Source organism: Ascochyta rabiei, chromosome 15, assembly GCF_004011695.2.
Source record: "Ascochyta rabiei chromosome 15, complete sequence".
NCBI lineage: Eukaryota > Fungi > Ascomycota > Dothideomycetes > Pleosporales > Didymellaceae > Ascochyta > Ascochyta rabiei.
The window spans coordinates 1037544-1057154 of NC_082419.1; the positions used below are offsets into that span (position 1 = coordinate 1037544).

The 19611-nt window shown below is 56.1% G+C and overlaps 7 protein-coding genes across 7 annotated transcripts, besides 7 other annotated features; 5 read left to right on the forward strand and 2 right to left on the reverse strand.

Moving 5' to 3' along the window:
- Positions 1-123: 123 nt before the first annotated feature.
- EKO05_0008765 (Dolichyl-phosphate-mannose--protein mannosyltransferase) lies at positions 124-2545 on the forward strand (the record flags this gene model as incomplete). The annotated part of the gene is made up of 5 exons (XM_038941671.1): positions 124-249; positions 308-438; positions 490-1042; positions 1091-2039; positions 2091-2545. 5 exons carry the CDS (start codon positions 124-126, stop codon positions 2543-2545), a joined length of 2214 nt encoding a protein of 737 aa, XP_038796298.1.
- Positions 2546-2994: 449 nt separating this feature from the next.
- On the forward strand, positions 2995-4081 carry EKO05_0008766 (Ribonuclease H; the record flags this gene model as incomplete). Its single annotated transcript, XM_059637378.1, has 2 exons — positions 2995-3211; positions 3264-4081. The coding sequence occupies 2 exons, from the start codon at positions 2995-2997 to the stop codon at positions 4079-4081; spliced, it is 1035 nt and encodes a 344-aa protein (XP_059493361.1).
- A 77-nt stretch (positions 4082-4158) lies between these two features.
- Positions 4159-4183: a tandem repeat.
- A 542-nt stretch (positions 4184-4725) lies between these two features.
- EKO05_0008767 (uncharacterized protein) lies at positions 4726-5921 on the forward strand (the record flags this gene model as incomplete). Its single annotated transcript, XM_059637379.1, has 2 exons — positions 4726-5192; positions 5249-5921. 2 exons carry the CDS (start codon positions 4726-4728, stop codon positions 5919-5921), a joined length of 1140 nt encoding a protein of 379 aa, XP_059493362.1.
- Positions 5064-5091: a tandem repeat.
- Positions 5698-5723: a tandem repeat.
- Positions 5916-5981: a tandem repeat.
- Positions 5982-6552: 571 nt separating this feature from the next.
- On the reverse strand, positions 6553-9538 carry EKO05_0008768 (Carnitine O-acetyltransferase; the record flags this gene model as incomplete). Its single annotated transcript, XM_038941708.2, has 3 exons — positions 6553-6686; positions 7119-9056; positions 9133-9538. 3 exons carry the CDS (start codon positions 9536-9538, stop codon positions 6553-6555), a joined length of 2478 nt encoding a protein of 825 aa, XP_038796300.2.
- Positions 6805-6833: a tandem repeat.
- Positions 9539-10700: 1162 nt separating the features above from the next.
- Positions 10701-10735: a tandem repeat.
- A 119-nt stretch (positions 10736-10854) lies between these two features.
- On the forward strand, positions 10855-12714 carry EKO05_0008769 (DNA repair protein rhp57; the record flags this gene model as incomplete). The annotated part of the gene is made up of 2 exons (XM_059637380.1): positions 10855-11219; positions 11745-12714. The coding sequence occupies 2 exons, from the start codon at positions 10855-10857 to the stop codon at positions 12712-12714; spliced, it is 1335 nt and encodes a 444-aa protein (XP_059493363.1).
- Positions 12715-13551: 837 nt separating this feature from the next.
- Positions 13552-18048, reverse strand: EKO05_0008770 (uncharacterized protein; the record flags this gene model as incomplete). The annotated part of the gene is made up of 2 exons (XM_038941757.1): positions 13552-13719; positions 13771-18048. The coding sequence occupies 2 exons, from the start codon at positions 18046-18048 to the stop codon at positions 13552-13554; spliced, it is 4446 nt and encodes a 1481-aa protein (XP_038796302.1).
- Positions 17667-17720: a tandem repeat.
- Positions 18049-18551: 503 nt separating the features above from the next.
- On the forward strand, positions 18552-18836 carry EKO05_0008771 (uncharacterized protein; the record flags this gene model as incomplete). The annotated part of the gene is made up of 1 exon (XM_059637381.1): positions 18552-18836. One exon carries the CDS (start codon positions 18552-18554, stop codon positions 18834-18836), a length of 285 nt encoding a protein of 94 aa, XP_059493364.1.
- Positions 18837-19611: the final 775 nt, after the last annotated feature.

Here is a 19611-nt window from a genome sequence, read left to right on the forward strand (position 1 = left end):
TTCGACAGCAAGCGCTCGTTGCGCTACGCACCCCTCGCTTTCTACGCTGCGCTCGTATCAGCCACGAATCCTTTCTCGACTCTGTCGACACTGCGCAAACACTTCCAAGTCCTCTCTGAAAACATGGCGACAGCGCGCACAACAGGCGCTGATGTGCAGACGGAGGAACTGCGGAAGAGAAATGTAGCTGGTCAGACAGCGTCTCCTGTGGCAAACGAAGCTCAGATCCGGGAGAAGTCAAAGGAGAAGGTGCGCACTCTTGCAGAACAGGAGAACATGATGAGACCTCATAGCTGACGTCCTCTAGCCATTCGAGATCCTTGCCTTCCTCGATGAGTACGAGTTCATCTGGGCTCCGCTCATCTTCACTGCGCTCGCCTTCTTCACGCGCATGTACAAGATCGGGCTTTCGCCAATCGTCACCTGGGATGAAGCTCAGTAAGCAGAGAACATCACGGTGCCGCAGGACACGTTCTAACTAGGAAACAGCTTCGGCAAGTTCGGTTCCCACTATCTCAAGCGCGAATTTTACTTCGATGTCCACCCTCCCCTCGGCAAAATGTTGGTCGGTCTTTCGGGCTACCTCGCAGGCTACAATGGATCGTTTGAGTTCAAGTCTGGCGAAAAATACCCTGAGGAGCTCAACTACACCTTCATGCGCCTTTTCAACTCTGTATTCGGTGCTGTCTGCGTACCATTGGCCTACTTCACTGCAAAGGAACTGAATTTCAGGAGACCAACCGTCTGGCTCGTCACTCTGGCTGTTCTTTGCGAGAACTCGTACACCACCATCAGCCGCTTCGTCCTCCTCGACTCTATGCTTCTCTGCTTCACATTCACGACGGTCTTCTGCTGGTCCAAGTTCCACCGCCAGCAGCACGACCCCTTCTCTCCTGAATGGGGCCTGTGGTTGATGCTGACTGGTGTCTCGATTGGATGCGTGTGCAGTGTCAAGTGGGTTGGTTTCTTCGTCACTGCTCTGGTCGGACTGTACACCATTGAGGACCTTTGGAACAAGTTCGGCGACCTCAAGATGCCCAAGGTAAGGCTCTCTTCTCAACGTACTATAGATCGAAGCTGACTTGGATAGATGGAACTCGTCACGCACGTCGCGTTCCGTATCTTCGGTCTTATCCTCATTCCTTTCGCCGTCTACACCTTCTCCTTCTACATTCACTTCTTGATCCTCGAGAACAGCGGTCCTGGTGATGCTCAGATGAGCTCGCTCTTCCAGGCCAATTTGCGTGGTACCGATGTTGGCAAGAACAGTCCTCTCGAGGTCGCATACGGCTCCCGCACTACACTGAAGAACATGGGTTACGGAGGAGGCCTGCTCCACTCTCACGTCCAGACCTACCCAGAGGGTTCAGGTCAGCAGCAGATTACTTGCTACCACCACAAGGATGCCAACAATGACTGGTTCTTCTACCCCAACCGCCATGAGATTCCATACGAGGCCGACGAGCAGCTTCGCTTCCCCGGCAACGGCGACGTCATCCGTCTCATTCACGCTCAGACCGGCCGCAACCTCCACTCGCACCAGGTCGCCGCTCCTGTCACCAAGGCAGACTACGAGGTATCTTGCTACGGTAATACGACAGTTGGCGACACCAAGGATCACTGGGTTGTTGAGGTTGTTCGCGATGCTGCTTCAAGAGATCACTCTAGGATCCGCACACTCACGACTGCCCTGCGTTTCAAGCACAAGGAATTGGGTTGCTACCTCCGTGCTGGCAACGTCAACCTGCCGCAGTGGGGTTTCAAGCAGATTGAGACCACTTGCGTCAAGAAGAACAACCCCCGCGATGTCTACACCCACTGGAACATTGAAAGCCACACCAACGAGAAGCTCCCACCTGGCAACCCAGGTGATTACAAGTCTCCTTTCTTCCAGGATTTCATCCACCTCAATGTTGCCATGATGACTTCCAACAACGCGCTTGTCCCAGATCCCGACAAGCAGGATGACCTCGCTTCTGCTTTCTGGCAATGGCCGCTTCTTCACGTTGGTCTTCGCATGTGCGGCTGGAATGACGAGAGTAAGTCTTACCCCACGCATCCCTTTGGATTTTACCTAATCGTATCTGCAGTTGTCAAGTACTTCCTCCTCGGCAACCCATTCGTCTACTGGGGCAGCACAGCCAGTCTCGGGATCTTTGTCCTTATCGTTGTCTTCTACGTCGTCCGCTGGCAACGCGGCTACGACGACCTCAAGCAGTCCGAGATCGACCAGATTCACTACTCTGGAATCTACCCTGTCATCGGCTGGATTCTGCACTACCTTCCTTTCGTGGCCATGGGCCGTGTCACCTATGTTCACCACTACTACCCTGCACTCTGGTTCGCCATCCTGACGATGGGTTTCTGTCTTGACTTCACAACAAGGAAGCTCAACAACCAGGTTCGCTGGGGTATCTTTGCCGTACTGTATGCGGTCATCATCGGACTTTACTGGCTCTTCAGAGCTATTTCCTTTGGTATGGTTGGACCCAGCAGCCAGTGGAGCCACCTCAAGTGGTTCGATAGTTGGAAGATCACCGATTAAATTGCTCAAACGAGCGGTTCGTAAGAGAATCCTCTGTGAAAGAAGTCTGCACTGTGTGGCAGACGACGGACGTGTACCAACACTTTTTACTTGCGTTGCGACTTACAAACAATATTTCTTTGCCACACCTCTAGGGATTATGGATAGAGTGCATATGCGAATCGACTATCGACCTGGCCGATTAGCAAGGTGTTGGATGGGGGGAAACGAGCGTTGGGCTGCATTTCATAAAGTCTCGGAAATTCGACTCAACACCTTTATCTTGTTGGTCATCTTTTAAATGCAATTGGCGACTGTGACTGTGATGACTCGACTGTTGCTGCATAGAGAGAACTGTGGAGCTCGGTAGTCGCGTCGCGCCAGTCTACCAGACTACCAGTAAGACGCGTCGCGTCTCCCACCACTTCACACCGAACAACATAACCCAGCAACACAACCAAGTGCACAACATGGCCGACACACTTGAAGATGTTGAGATGGAAACACAGGAAATCGAGCAGGAAACTCCACCTGACAATGTCTTCATCGCACCATCAATCTACAAGCCCGAGGTCCTGGCGGGCAAGTCGTACTCACATTTCTCGCCTTTACCGCAGCAGATCACTGACGACACGTCCACCGAGTGCGTTCTTGGTGTTGACGAAGCCGGGAGAGGTCCAGTGCTAGGTCAGAATCAACACCATCTAGTCTTCCGTGGCAAAGCTAACGTTCAATTCAGGTCCAATGGTGTACGCCCTCTTCTATCTTCCTCTCCCACTACACCACTCGCTCCTCGCCGAAACCCACCATTTCGACGACTCGAAAGTGCTCACCCCCCAAGTCCGATCGAACCTCATGCGCACCCTCTGCACGCCCGGCACTGATCTTCACGCCGCTGGCGGGTGGGCAACCCGCTCCCTCTCCGCACAGGACATCTCTGCGCACATGCTCTCCCCCAACCAATACAACCTCAACGCGCAGGCCATGGACGCGACTATAGATCTCATTAAAGGCGTGCTTGCGCGCGGCGTAAACGTCAAGGAGATCTACATCGACACAATCGGCAAGCCGGAAGTGTACCAGAGGAAACTCGAGCGCATATGGCCCACCATCTCAATCACTGTCGCAAAGAAGGCGGACAGTTTGTACCCTGTCGTTAGCGCTGCGTCGGTTTGCGCCAAAGTCACTCGCGACGCTGCACTTGATGTGTGCTACGAGTTGTACCACACACCTGCCGAAGCCGCCGCCCATGCCCAAGATAATGGAGGAGTGAAGGTTGCCTGGGGCTCTGGGTATCCAAGCGATGCACGAACGAGCACGTGGTTGAAAGCAAACATGGATCCTGTATTCGGTTGGGGGAACGAGTGTCGCTTCTCGTGGGGTACAGCGAAAGAGCTGCTCGAAGGCAAGAAGGCGTGCCTTAGTGTAGACTGGCCGGTCGAGGAGGATGGAGATGATATGCGCATGACTGACTTTTTTACGGGCGGGGAGAAGAAGGGGGATGAGTTAGTGGAGTGGTTTGGAAAGAGGGTTACGTTGGAGATGGAAGCTTTCTGAAGGAGTTATCGCTCACAATCAGAACACGACAACACGACGATGTCTGCAGCCAAAGCAAACGAAAAACCGATCCGCAAACACACACACACACACACACACACAGTCAATCTCGGTGTTCATGCTGCCACATGGGGGCCTCGGGTTTCGGGCCTGGTCGACTCGCGTAGCCAGACCTTGGTCCCCGGGCGTCTATCAGTAAACTCCGATGAGCCACCCCAACCACAACACGAGGATGTCAACATTCCCGGACATTACCAGACGTGGCAATCTGCGTACCTGCAGCAAGCTTGCAAGGCTGTCTCGAGGCGCCGGAATTGCAGATCGGTAGAGCATCGCCCGGGTTGAAGAAGAGAAGGGAATGCAAGGAGGGATAAGTAGGCGCAGTCCTGCTAAATGTGCGGCTGTTTGATATCTATGTCGTCCTGCTCACGCTCTTCCGTTGTGTCCATGCCGCACTGAAATCAATTAGTCACAGTATCTGGCCAAGTCTGAGTACATACGATATTCAAATCAGGCCAGAGCAAACGAGCGGTCTTGCGACCGGCAAGAAAAATTCCAGCGTCTACGACTCGTACGTTTACCAACTCACTCTTCCCGTCAGCTTCTTCTACACTTCATTTCAATACCCTCGTTCTTGCAGCATAATGCCTTCCTTCTTCACCTCGTCATCACCCAAGAGGAACACCCCAGTCTTCGCCGGTCTCGACGACCCGTTCAATTTCCCCTCATCCAAAATGCGCTACAAGACGCGCTTACATTCTCGCACATCCAGCCCGGACTCAGCAACGGACTCGGGCTACGGAAGCGCTGCTTCTCTGGAAGATGTAGATTACCCACTGAGTCCCAAGTCCCAGACACCCATCAAGGACAATCGCAGACTGCAGAAGAAAGACGGACGGTGGGGGCTGCAGAGCTACGAGTACCAAAGCATAGCCAACGACTACACGGCTGAGCGCCAGCCTATCCTCCTCAATGACAATAACAGCAACAGCAACAACAGCAGCAGCAGCGCGACACCCAGACGCCATGCCGATAACAACCACGAATGGAAACCCAACCCCAACCACACATTCACACTGATCTGTCAGCCCGCCCCCGCAAAGCCAAAGTGGTACACCACGCGCCTCTACGGGCGGGCGCTGGAGCTGAAAGAAAAGCACGAGGGAGTGACGCAGCTCCAGCGTTCCATGGCGCCTGTTCTTCGACGGCCACCGCGGAGCCCAAGGAAGGGGAGTACATTGCTACATCCCTCATCACCGGTACCGACCGTCAGCAAGCCGTGGACCCGAATCCCAGTACCTTGGATGCTCCAGATGGATGCGACGCGCGTCTGTGGATCTGGGGAGCTGGGCGAGCAATGCAGGGGGAGGAAGGCGAGTACGCTGCTTCATCCTTCTTCGCCGGTCATGTCGACAGCTGCGTTTACAGCTACATCTATAACGTCGTCCACATCGTCGTCCACATCGTCGTCCACATCGTCGTCCACATCGTCGTCCACATCGTCGTCCACATCGTCGTCCACATCGTCGTCCACATCGTCGTCCACATCGTCGTCCACATCGTCGTCCACATCGTCGTCCACATCGTCGTCCACATCATCGTTCACATCGTCGTCCACGGCTACGGCTACGGCTACGGCTACAACTACGCATCCACGCACTCTCCGCTCCCCGCGCCACCGCTCCCCAACCCCCCTCGGCATCCCAACCACCAGCGCCCACCAACCAACGCCAACGCCGCTGCGCATCCGCCTCCGCAGGCCTTCGTCGGTGCTGCATTCGAGTTTTTCGGACTCGGACGGCGAGGAGGACGGGATGGGAGACGAGGTGTGCGGTGGTGATGGTGATGGTGATGGTGACGGTGGCGGTGGCGGTGATGGTAATGGTAATGGTGATGGTGACAGCGACAGCGATAGTGTTTGTCACGCAGACGAAGAGGGAGGAGTGTCCCAATATAGGACGGCAGCGCGTAACGGGGTGATACTCGCGCGGTCTGCGCTGGTGGCCCGAGCGCAGAGGGTGAGGGTTGGGGGTGGGGGGCTGTTGGTGGCGACGGACGTGTGGGTTTGAAAGCTGGGTATTATGGGTGATGTTTGTGCTTTTGTGTGTAGAAGGTGGTTGTGGGGCTATTGTGGATGCTGGGGTTGTGGATCGGTGGTGTTACTGCACGTGTTGGATTTGAATGTGACAAGGGTTGAGCTGGGCTATGGAGACAGCACTTGATCCAATCCATCCAGTTGGCAAACCTGCTGGTATTCAACTTCACTCGACAGAGGTAAAGGTCAAGAGAGCCATCCGTGCCGCGCATCTCCGCCTGCCGACTGCGTAGCCCGGCCTGCAACTACTGGCTGAGTCCAGCGACAGCAGCTCCTCTAACCCTCGACACACCCCGTCCTTCAGTACATCCCGTCCTTCAGTACACCCCGTCCTTCAGTACACCCGACACACCCCGTCCTTCAGTACACCCCGTCCTTAATACTCAGCCAACTGCAGCCGCCGCCCGACGTTCCGGCGCACAACGTCGCGATCGACGGCCGGCTCGGCAGCCGCGTTCTGGCTGTTCGCGTTGAGCGCCTGCCGCAGTATGCCGGCATCGAAGAAGCCATCTAGGAAACGGGGAATCAGCAATGAAACACGGAAAGAAACAATGCAAGACGAAACACGAGGAAGTCTGTAGATGGTGGTGGGTAATGTGGTTGTGCTGGATGCTGGATGCAGGAGACGATGCGATGCGGTGCAATGCAATGCAATGCCAACGGACAAGGGGGAAATATGCTTGTAGATGTGGGGAGGGTCGGCTCAGGAAGTAAAGAACACGGGCCGCTTGATAGCGCCGCTGGGTGCTCTTCCGGACCGTGTCTTGAGCACTGCGCCAGTGTTGAGACGCGGCGAGCTGACAAACACAGCCGTCATGGGTCTGAACGGAGGGGATCGCGGAGGTGTGGGCGGCAAGGATAAAGCAGGGGTGCTGGGAATACTAGACGCATCGTCCAGACACAGAGATGGGGGAGAAGGGGGAGAAAGAAGGGGTGCCCTACATCCACCGAGGCCATCGTCATCCTCATCGTCTGCTACGCTTTCCGCAGGCGTCTGGCCTTTGCCGGCCTCGAGGAGGATATTGCGTCCACGGCTCTTGAAACGGCCTGCCTTGGGTCGGTCTTCTGCTTCCCGCGCTCGGGAAGCGGTCTTGTCGACGCTGGTGCCTCGGCGCTTGATTTGTCGGAGGAGTTTTCGCACTTCGAGGAAGTATGATTCCAGTGCTTCGATGTAGCGGCTCGTCTGGCGGTGCTTGGACGATGCGCAGATGGATATCGACCCGTCTTTGATAATGTATCCGATGCCAAAGCCGTCGGCTGATGTTGGGCCGAAACCGAACTGGCGGAGCGATGGGTTGCCGCAGTTGGATGTCGAGAGGATTGTCGTGTTGATCTTGTCCCAACCGCCGTCTGCAAAGAGCGATGGCATCGAGTGTTGGACTGGAGCTGGTGGCGAACTGGATATACTGCCATTCTCAGACAGGACGGAGTTGCGGTGGGGAGATATGACACCGTCGGGGCTGGACGGGCGTGTCGAGTCCCAGCCGTCGCTGCTGGCTGCTTCGGCACCGTCTTCGTCGATTGCGCGCTGCCAGATGCAGTACAGGGCGTAGAGATGGCGGTCCGGACCTTGAGCTTTGGCGCAGATCTTGGTGTTTTCGGTGTGCTTTTGGCATGCTTTGCGGAGTGCCTCAATCTTGGTTGCTGCTGGGTTCTCGCCCCAGAAGGTCTTCAAGAAATCTACCGACTCTTCTGTGACTGAGCGGATGGCTTCTGTTCGTCCGTGGTAGAACATCTTAGTCATTGCTGGCTCGTAGACGCATTCTATCCTGCCATAGAGACCGTAGTAGGCAGCCTGGAAGGCCATCTGCACGAACGCATCAGGCGAGAAGCCCATAGACGTCATGAAGTTTTTTCCATAGTGAGGAAATTCGAGTGTTGCAAACTCGTTTTGCTGGATAAGATCTGCAAGACGCGTCTCCGCAAAACGAAGGGCGGTGCTAAGCTCTGGGACCATGTCCCATTCAAGCTTGTGAGGTGTAGTCTGAACATCGCCAAAGCTCTCCGGATCTCGCTTCGCAGGGTCGGGGCTCTGGGTTGCCCAGAGGCTTGGTGCACTACCGTTAATGGTCCTTGCAAATCGAAGGATCGTGTCGGTGTACACGTCCGAGGCAAAGCGAAGGACTGTGTGGCCGTCGACACCGGTGTGTTCGAAGTTGATGCCTGCACTTCCGTTTTTACACACGATGATCTGCATCTTATCGTACCATCGATTCGTGCAAGTACCCACCTGAACGCCCCGCTCCACCTTGCTGGTACCGCAGAGCATATTCATGCACAAGTCAGCGCCACTCTGCGGTTCTGTGTAGTCCAAGCACAATATAAAGAGCGCGGAGTCGACAATGTTCAGACTGTCGGAGTTGTTTGAGCCCTCCTCTCGGTGCAATACGTCGCGCAGACCGGACCAGACTTTGCGGTTCTCTGTGCTCAGCACGCCTAGCGCCCCCTTTGCAGCTTCTTGAATGGGAACTTCCTGTGCGTCCTCTACGATGACCTGCAGGTTCAGAGCGATGTCTTTTTCAGTCATGATGAGGTCGTTGTTGTCATCAAGGACGTCAAACCAGTAGAACTGGCCGTGACACATGACGACGACGTGTTTCGAGGTTGGGTCTTGTCCGATCTGGCATCCGTTCTCGGTCGGTATCCTGGCCGTGCCAAACAGCCTCGAGTACTGGTACATGCAGAGTGGCTGACCACGGATTGTGTCGGGTGGTAGCTCTTCCAGGCGTACTGCTCGAACGAATGACAGTGCTGAGACGACCAGGGAGGCAGCACGGGTGACTTGGTTGTTACGAGCTGGGGTAGGATCATCTTCGAGGAGAAAGAAAGGGTTTAGGTTCAGCACAACCGGGTTATCAAAGTTGAGATATGAGTCGTACCCTAGACAATTGTCAGAGAAACTTGTTTCGCGTACTAGAGGTATGTTCCAAGGCGGCAAGGTATGGGAAAGACGTACAAAACTGCTCAATGTAGTTGGCTTTATCGCTAGCGTACTTCTTCAGCTTTTCTTGGAGCACAGCGCCGTCTGCTTTCAGGAAATCTTCGACTGAGTGCTGCGTGTCGTTGTGCTCTTTTGCGGACTGCAATGGCTTCAAGGCAGCCAAGTACTTCTTGCACGAAGCGTCAAGTTCGGGTATGGGCAGCTTAGGCAGCGCGTCTTGAGAAGCAAAGGTGATGCCTGGCTTCGAGTTTGGATTTGTGGAATTGGCCAAGGGCGCCTTTGCTTCTGCGGAGAAGGCCTGCTGGCTCTCCTTGGCTGCTTCCATGGAGCGAGCGGTGCCGTTTTCGTTGGAAGTAGACATGGCGGTGGTTGCCAAGGATTCGTTTAGGGATGAGGGTTGGGTGAAGGTGCGGGCTGTCATGGTGGTACGTCAGTCAAGCGTAGAGCGGAGAGATGCTGGTGCTGATGTTGAGTAGCCGCAAGGCACTACGGTAGAAGTAGTGACAGTCCTGAAGGCAGTAGGCCGGCATGAGGACACGAGCTATCTGCAAGAGGAGGCAATAAGGTGTGGGCATAGGAGCTTCTTATATGGAAACGGACGAAAGGGAACAAGCTGGGGTGGGTGGAGCGGCGTGACGACTAAGCATGTGAAGTGGACGGGCGAGTTCCTCGTTACGGACAGGGAGGTGCGAGGAGCTCTCCTGTAGCCGGCCGCTGATACGGAAAATGAGCGGCATGGTGGTGAATGGCCCGAGGAGCTAAGCGCAGGGAACGGGCTTGCAGGGAGATGCAACTTACTGGGTAGCGCGGAGCTCTAAGTGAGGTGCAGGTTAGGAGGACCGGCGGAGTGGTAAATGACAGTTGGTAACAGAAGGAACTGTGGCTGCTGTGGTTATTCTGGCGGCTGCAGTTATTCTGGCGGCTGCGGTTCTTCTGGCGGCTGTGGTTCTTCTGGCGTCTATGTGACAAGCTACTACGCTGATGTGGATATGGTGACCCCACGAACTTGTTCACAAGGGGGTTAAATGACGGGAAAAGCAGCAGTATGGCGGCATAAGCGCAGCAAGGTGGAACAATCTCGGCCAGGAGGATACGGAGCTCGCATCAGGCAGGCCCGAGGTGTTGGTGGGCGGTGCTGGCACTCACGCGGACGAGTGGAAGTCGGTGGTGGGTTGAGCTTGTAAGAAGCATGCAGCGTCACCAACGCGGGCCTGGGTCTGCCAGCCAATCGGGGCGTGGCCAGCCGTGGGCAGCTAGGGGACGAGCAGGCGTGAAAGACGGCTGTGGCTCCAGTTCTGCGCCGTGTTTCTGAATCCTGACTTGTGCATCGCCTCGTGCGCTCACGGCTCACGAGGGCGAGTGCGACGCAGACGTCTGGCACAGGACGCAGCCAACTACCCAGCATGTGGAAACATAACAGGGATGTGCTGCGTGGCTGCAGCTCCAAGGCTGGAGAGGGAAACGCGGGGGTTCGCCGCGGGGGAGAGCCTAAAGCAGCTCTGCAGCTCTGACGTCTGCCGGTCACGTGAGCTGGGTGAACGAGGAAGGAGCCCCACGGCCCCACTGCACGCACCCGCACCTGCCGAGCTGAAGTTGGAGCTCGAGCTCGACGCGACTCTCCGTTCGACGCGACGCGCCCCGGACTCTTCTGTGGCCGTCTTTTCTGCGCCGGATTCTTCTGTGGCGGACTGGCTCGGACTCTCCTGCAACCGCGCCCATGACCACCGCCAGCAACCCATGACCGACTTGCTGCACGTGCTGCCTGACCTGGAGACGAGGCCCTTTTCGCACCTGCTGCCCTCGCTCGACAAGGCCCTCGTCACCACAAACGACCTGCTCACCCTCGACGTCCACCATGTCGCCAAGCGTGCCCAACTGCCCGCCGGCGAGCTGAGGAAACTCGTCGACGCCGTGGTGCCTGCCCTGCACCACCAGCTCGGCCTCGGTTTCGGTGCCGACGAGCCTTCCACGTCTGCTTTCTCGGCCGCATTGGGCGACCCTCCAGCACCCTGGCGCTGCATAAGCACCCTGGACGACCAGCTCGACGCTGCCTTGGGTGGCGGTATACCGCCTGGCTACCTGCTCGAGGTCACTGGTGAGAGGTATTTGACACCATGCACCATGCACTATCCACCATGCACCGTCCACCATGCACCGTCTACCGTCCACCATCCACCGTCCACCATCCACCGTCCACCATCCACCATCCACCATGCACCGTCTACCGTCCACCATCCACCGTCCACCATCCACCGTCCACCATCCACCATTCACCATCCACCATTCACCATCCACCATTCACCATCCACCATTCACCATCCACCATTCACCATCCACCATTCACCATCCACCATTCACCATCCACCATTCACCATCCACCATTCACCATCCACCATTCACCATCCACCATTCACCATCCACCATTCACCATCCACCATTCACCATCCACCATTCACCATCCACCATTCACCATCCACCATTCACCATCCACCATTCACCATCCACCATTCACCATCCACCATTCACCATCCACCATTCACCATCCACCATTCACCATCCACCATTCACCATCCACCATTCACCATCCACCGTCCACCATCCACAGCAACAAGACTAATCGGAAGCAGCGGCGCTGGCAAAACACAACTACTGCTCACCCTCCTGCTTGCTGTGCAGCTGCCGCCACCGCTCGGCCTGGCCAAGACCGCCGTCTACATCTCCACCGAAGCCGCCCTCTCCACCACGCGTCTCGCCCAGCTGCTGTCCTCGCACCCAGCTCTCGACAGAGTCTCTCCGCATGAGCGACCCTCACTGGCCAAGGTCCTGGCCATCCAGACCCCCGACCTCGAATCCCAGGAGCATATTCTCCGCTACCAGCTGCCCGTCGCCATCAAGAAGCACAACGTGGGTCTGGTCATCCTGGACTCGGTCGCCGCCAACTATCGCGCCGAGTTCGAGAAGAAAGGAGCAAGCAATGGCGCCGCCTCCATGGCCAAACGGGGGACGCAGCTCGTGCAACTGGGCGCGCTTCTTCGACACCTAGCCCACACAGAGGGTATCGCAATCGTCGTCGCCAACCAGGTCGCCGATCGTTTCACCAAGCCGCCCTCTGCGCCCCCCTCCAACGCCGTTTCGCGCAATCCGTCTGCCAACAGCCAGGGCACTCGCGACAACACACCCCAGCCCTCCAACCCAGCTCTCGCCCTGCCAGCCTCGCAGTCTGATGAACTCGTCTTGTTGTCGCCAGACCCACTAGCCCTCGACCACCAACAACGCTGGTTTACCGGCTGGGGCGACTTACCGCACACTGCCCCTCACACCTTGAAGACGCCATCTCTTGGCCTCGTCTGGACGAACCAGCTGGCGTGCCGCATCGCCTTGATCAAGCAGCCCGTGTTCGCCAATAGAGGACCGCTTGTTGTCGCACTAAACGGTGAGGATCAGTGGAACGAGCCTGAGGAAACGCACATCTCCAAGTGGAGGAGGTGGGTGAAGGTTGTATTTGCGCCGTGGGCCCCGCCTAGCGAAGGTAGGGGGTTGGAATTTGAGATTACGACAAGTGGGATCAGGTCCGTTGTCAACGAGGTCAAGAAATAAATACCATTTCGGAAACAGCCATGATCTTGTTGCTAGTGTGCTTCCCCGGGATCTACCGTGCAGGACGATCAGCCAATGCAGACATCCACTTCTACAAGTGCGACATCGCCTCCCACTTCCGCGGTGTCCAGCACGGCGTAGCAGCTGCAGCAGTTGCTCGGCCGCAGTCCCAGGTTCCTCATCAACAACGCCCACATCCTCGACGCACACACCATCCTCGCGACCACCGACGCCTACCTGCGCAGGATCAGTCTGCTCAGGGCGCTGCCCAACTGGGTACAAGAGAGGGTTAGGGGCCAGGCCAGTCAGACCATCACAGAGAGTAGTCATGTTGGGGGCATGTAGTCAAAAAAAAAAGTTGAAAACAAATCCTCAAATTATCGTCGCGCTACGTCGCTTCAGTATGCTATGCACATGCCAGACTTTTTGCGCTGACAGCAGCTCAACACTGCTGTTCAGATGCATCTGTAATCCCATGTACCATCCCGCCCTGTACCACACGCTGATCGCTTAACGCCATACGAGACGATGGGCATTCCAGCACCATCAAGCTCTTGGACGCCAAATATCCAGTCGTGCACATGCCGATGATGCCGGAAAATGCCTGCCGCTGCTATCTACCTGTACATACCACCATGCGTTCGCCAAATGAGCAATGGAAGTTAAATGCAGACTCCATACGCCTTTAACGGAATCCTGAATTGGCTAGAACTGACACGCACCCTGTGTAGAGAGGGAAATCCCAGCCATGGACCACGAGGGTTCAGATGCAAGAGCAAGGCGTTTCAGCGCAAGACCACACCCTAGCCAGCATAGCCCATGTCAAGGTGCATCCTCTCAGCCGCGAGAAGCGCGCGTCATGTCATTGCACCGGCTGACGAGAGCCGAGATGCGGCGAAGAAGAGGGTTACCAGGCGTGCCCTCGTTGAGATCAATGTACTTGGCGGTCAGGCGCTGAATCATCACGTCCATGATCTTGGGGACGATGTCGCGAATCTCGTTGTCCTAAAGCGGGTTAGTAGGCATTCACATCAATGACAGGAGCAGGAAGCTTACTTGAGGGTTGACGCTCTGCAAGACGGCATCGAGCCAAGCCAACCGCTCTGACAGGTTACGGTCCAGTGGCTCAGAAACGACGGCACCAGTGGATAGGACGAGCAAGGGACTAACTTGTCTCAGATAGCCAGGGTTGCAGCGTACGAAGATGGCATCGAAGAGCTCATCTGTACGAGGCGATTGCAGCCACTGCATGGTGCCCTGCTCGTAGTTGCCCTCGGTCAAGAGCTTGGTAATTGACTCAATCTCGAGCTCCTCGGGTGTCTTCTGTTTGGGAGGTGGTGCTACTTCCTTCTTGGGAGTAGGCGCCTGTGGTGGCTGGGTCATGGACTGCTGAAGCTTGGCGACTTGAGCCTGGAGCTCGGCCTGAGTCGCAACCATCGACTGGATCGTCTCAAGGCAAGTGTGCACAGTGTCGGTGAGTTGCGTAATCTTCGCCGCGTCCTCTCGTCGCTGCACCTGCGACTGACGAAGCTGCTCCCCAATCTGTTGCTCGACAAGGTTGGATAGCTTACCAATGGCGGGAGTGACAACGGATCCAACCGAGGCCACCACAATGGGCTCGAAACCACTGGAGACCTTCTTGGCGACCTGATCGGACAGGGATTGGAAAAGCTGAGGATTTTTCAAGGCTCGGGATACAGCATCGGGGATCTCCTTGGACAGCTGAGGCCCAAGAGCGGTTTTGAGGTTACTGCCGATGCTCTGCTCGAGAGTGGAGGAAGTCTTTGCAAGGACTTCGGGCAGCAGCACGTTGCGAATGTTCTCATCGACCATTTTGCGGATAACGCTCTCGACGTTCTCGGTTAAGGTGCTGGAGACGAGACGAAGAATGGCCTCTTGTTTGGCCCCATTAGCAGCGTTCATGACACGCTTGTCTTCGTCAAATCGCTTATACATGACATCCAGCTCGCGAGAGAAGCCCTTGGTAATCTCGGCTGACATGACCTGTTCGAGCTTCTTCTCATCGAGCTCAGCTGGCGCAGCGGTAGGTGCAGGTGCCGCTGCAGACTGCTGCATGTATTTGCCCATGAGCTGCTTGGCCCACTCAGGAACGTCAGCATCGGAGGCCTTTGCAGATGATGGCGCAGCGGGTCCAGCAGGCGTAGCGGCGGCCGGAGCAGGCACTGGGGTCGTCTCAGGCGCTGGAGACTTCGCTTGTGCAGAAGCCTGAGCGATCTGCGCGTATGATGAGGGAGGTGGACGCGTCGAAGCTGAAGCTTGAGAAGCAGTCTCGGCGGCCGAGCGCTTCTTCTTCTTCTTTTCCGACTTCTCAGCGCCGCCGTTGATCATGGCAGCACGAGCAGCATCCTGCTTGCTCTCCACCTTGGCAAGGGTAGAGGCACGCATCGCAGCCTCTGGCGTCATAGACTGTCTGGAGACATTGCTGCTCTCCTTCTTCACGCTCTCACGGACCGAGCGGTCGGATACAGACCTGGGTGCGGCGGGTGCATCGCCAGCAGTAGAAGACTCGTCACCAGTGATAGTGACAGGTGCAGGTGGCTTTAGCTGAGAAATGGAGATGATGCCCTCCTCTTCGGCCTCCTTCGGACAAAGGGGCTCGCCAATCTCCTTCTTCCATCCAAGGTCGCTACGACGGATGCGCAGGACACACACACCCTTGGAGTGCATCACATACAACTCGAACAAAGCGGCGTTGTCCGGGTCGTCCGCATCAACAGGTCCAGCAGGCTCGTTGAGCATGTGGAGGCTCCTAATCTGACCCTTGGAAGCAAACGAATACTCAATGATGCTGGTCATGATAGCGGTTGCGTTGACAGGAGGCAGCGCGCCCTTGTTCGCAAGACGGGATGTGTACTCGGCCTGGCTCAGAAGAGGCAAGTTGTACCTAGGGCAGGATACGTGCACAAAGAAGATGGAGTTGCGCGTGGGATGAGCCACCGCCATAATGCCGGTCTTCGGGTGGAACGAGACACTGCAGATAGCATCAGATTCGTTTCCGTGTGGCAGGTTGATTTCCTGGACTGCTTTGCAGAGTCCAAGATCCCATAGCTGGAAGGAGTGGTTCTGCTTCATGCCAACCATGACGTATCGCAGCGCAATACCCTTAGTGTATGGCTTGTCCTTGTCAAAGAAGAAGACTGAAGTGGGCCACGACTTGGCGTTCGGTGTCGTGGTGTGGAACTCGAGCAGGGTGTCAGAGACTTCGACATTCTTGGCCGGACTGCCTGGAATACCCAGTTCGGGTTTGGTAAGGGTGCGGATGTCCCAGAAACGCATGCGACCGGCCTTGTCCAGGGAGACGATGACAGTGTCATCCTCACTGAATGTGAAATCTTTACCGGCCTTGCCAGTAAGGATCTTGAGTGAGCGTTCCTTCAGGTACTTCTCGGTGTGGCAAATGCGGGACTTCTGACGAACGTAGGTTGCGGCGACACGAGGGAAGACAATGTGGATAGATTTGCCACGGCCGACAGCAAAGAACTCGGGGTGACGCGAAGACGGCTTGGCGCGGGTCTTCAGCTGACCGCCAGAGGTATTGTCGTCTTGCGAGGGCGATGGAGGAAGCAGGAGTCCTTGCGAGTCGAGATTTTCGCCGAACTGATCCTCACGAGTAGGGTCAATGGATGTCCAAAAGACAGTACCGTTGACGCCGATGCCAAGGATGCTCTCGAGAGACTGCTGAGTGTCTTCTCCGGCGTTGCACAGAGCGATGTTGAAAATGCGTTCTTGGTGGTTCTCAAAAACCTGTCGGTAAACGCCATTCTCTTGGCGAATGATGCGGAAGCCACCCTTCTTAGTGAGCGTGTAAACAATGAAATTCTTGCTGGCCGACACCAGCGAACGATCGATCTGATCAAAATCCTTCTTAATCCTGGCGATGTCCATGAACAGCTCCGGCTGGAAGAAAAGGCGTCGGGGAGGCATGTCGTTGACAGTGATGGAGGCAAAGGCGCGCATAGGGAATCTGTAGACTATTACCGTCTGGTCCTCGCCCTTTGCAAGACTCTCCTCAGCCTCGGCAGTCTCCCAGTTCTCGACAACGTCAGCATCGGCTACCTCAGCAGCGACCTGTTGCAGAGCAGCAGCAAGAGGCTTGGGCATGGACTGCTCAAGCTCCTTCATGTTGCTCTCCTCCTCAAGCTCCTTCGTAATCTCAGTAGCAATATCAACCATGACCTCCTCAATCTCATTGATATCGTCAGCCGTGACGTTGTTGAGCTCCTTCGCGATCTGAGAGGTGGACTTGCCCTCGGCCTCGGCAAGCGCTTCTTCGACCTGCTGATTGACCTGCTCTCCTAATTCGCTGACAGCCTCAGCCACGGTTTCGTGTGGGTGAGCGGGAGCTTCTTCGGCGGCAGCAGTGGCGGCGTCGAGGACGTGCTTGGGCTTGAGAATCTCGATCTTGGGCGCGGCAGATCTGGGTGCTTCGGGGACGGGAGTGCGATTGCGGGGGCTAGCAGCCGCAAGTTGATCGAACGGATTAACGTACGTAAACTTTGGCAGCTGCGATGCGGCTTCAGGCTGGTGGCGAGGAGCATTGCCCATGCCATTGTTGCCGAAGACTCCCAAAGGCGAAGCAGTAGCACTGGCTGGGGTGTGGATGGTCGCGCTCTCCAAACCTGCATCGGCCAGATCCTGCGCGAGGTCGTCCACAGCCGTCTCAGGCATGTGGGAGAGAACCGGCGGCGAGAAAGCAGCGGCCGAGGCGTGCGAAGAGCGAGCAGGCGACTGCGAAGGTTTGGGGTGATTCAGCAATCGCAGAAGCAGGTCCTGAGGATTCTCGGATCCCGAGGCTGCGGGTGGAGAGTGAACCGTAGCCACAGGCACAGAACCCTGCGAGCCTGACCTGTTGCCCATGAAGCCGGCCACAAAGTCGGAGGCTGAGACGGTGCGACCATGTGCTGGAGCCACCGGCGGGTGCGGCGGCGGCTGCTGCTGCGGCTGCTGCGGCTGCTGCGGCTGCTGCGGCTGCTGCGGCTGCTGCGAGACACTGCGCTGCCCGAGACCTGGCTGGGCGTTGAAGCGCAGCAGGTTCAGCAGGTTCGCCGACTGCTGTTGTGGCGTCTGCTGAGACACGGAGCCAGCGCCGTGTTCGGGCGCGGGTGTGTTTGCGGTCGACAGCACGTTGGGCGACATGATAGCCGATGGGTGGTGCGGGATGGGTCCACGCGGCGCGGGAGAGAAGACAGGCGATGATACCGAAGGTTGTTGGTAATGAGGGTGTTGTTGCTGCGAGGACGGGAGCTGCTGGTGATTGCCACCAGAAGCGCCGCCGCCGTTGAGCCGCTGAAGCAGCTCCTGTAGATCAGCCATGGTGAAGGCGACTTGAGCGATCTGGCTGCGCGTTAGACGCTGGAGGTGAAGGCGCCACAGCAGGCAAGCACGCGTTGGAATCGCGCTGAGCGGGCACTTACTTTACTCTGCCCAAAATTCGCGTGTGGGTGGGCCTTGGCCTCTCAAGAAACGAAAACGACGAGAAATTCGAAATGCTCTGATGCACGAGATGGCTCAGGCAAACTTTTGATGGGGTGAGGGAGCTGCAATGTCTGCAGTGAGAAGTCAATGGTTGACGTGCTGTCACAGCCATCGATTAACTCAATCGTGCGCTAATGGCCGAAAAGGGAAAAGTGCAATCGATCGGCTTTGCAGCGTCATACTTGTGGTGATTTCAACTCCTGACGCTCTCTAGTGCCAGTATGGAGGAACATGACAAAATCTAATCAGACCTTCATTCAATCGTTCCAGTATCGTACGTCTCATCCAGTGGTATTACTGGACCAAACAAAATACGCTTCCTGGTTTTGCAGAGCTGGGAAATGCTGGACGCCGTGCATGTAAGCTTTGACAATCGAGATGCTAGTGGAAGGCACTTGTATTGCTCACATATCGCGTTGTACTCAATATGCGCCCTGAGGCGTTACAATCCCACTCGCTTTGCCGTCCTCTTCCCTTCCCATCCCCGAACCATGGACCTTCTTTACATCCGCCACCTTGTCTTCTTCCTCTCCTCTGACGTGCCTCTTCTCCCTCGTATCGACCTCCGATCACAGCAATTCCGGCCTGGAGTAATGCCCACGTGGGTCGGCAAAGACAACCCTTGACTCCCATCCGCGTGCGGATGCAGGAATGGCCATGCCGATACATGAATCCCCTCTCTCAAACGTATTATATGGTACTTCAACAGCGGCTGGATATGTTCCCAGCAGCTCGGTGCGCCGACTTGTTCCACACCCTCAATATTGTTTACATTGTTCAGACTCGAGCCGCCGGCGTCACCATAGACGGTGCGTTCCATGTGTGTAGGCTTTAATTTGCGACGCTTTATTACAATCTCGCCGGACGAGGAGATGGTACACTGGGAGATGTAGAGCGAGTTGTGATCGTTCTACAGCTATTTTGGCTTGTCGCGCGGCAGCACAGATTTATTCCATTTCTTTTGAGCCGTACGAGAGTGAGTTTTTGATGTACTTTGTGGCGAGTGGAGGGTCGAGGGGTCACGCCCTGTATATTTGTGTGAAAAGGATACCTATTCGGTAATTTCTGGTTTTGGTCTCCACGAAAGCAGTTGGCTGTAAATCACCAGACCCATGCCGGATACCCTGCTATCCAGACCTCAGGAAATGCAACGAGCTATGCGCCATTGCTCGCCGCCTCTTCGATCAACCGACATGTCTTGTCTACTGTCGCTTGAAGGTCGAACCATACAGGCTCATGCTGCGTGACTGCAACCTTTACTGTGTCGGACATGTTTGTATGCGGATGAGCGTATAGATCTCTTGATGTTGTCTCTGAGTAGAAGTTGTAGGCACTGGACGCGTCTATGAACGTAGCTTTGTGGTACCACGTGTGCTTTATAGCTCTCTAAGCTGACGAGAT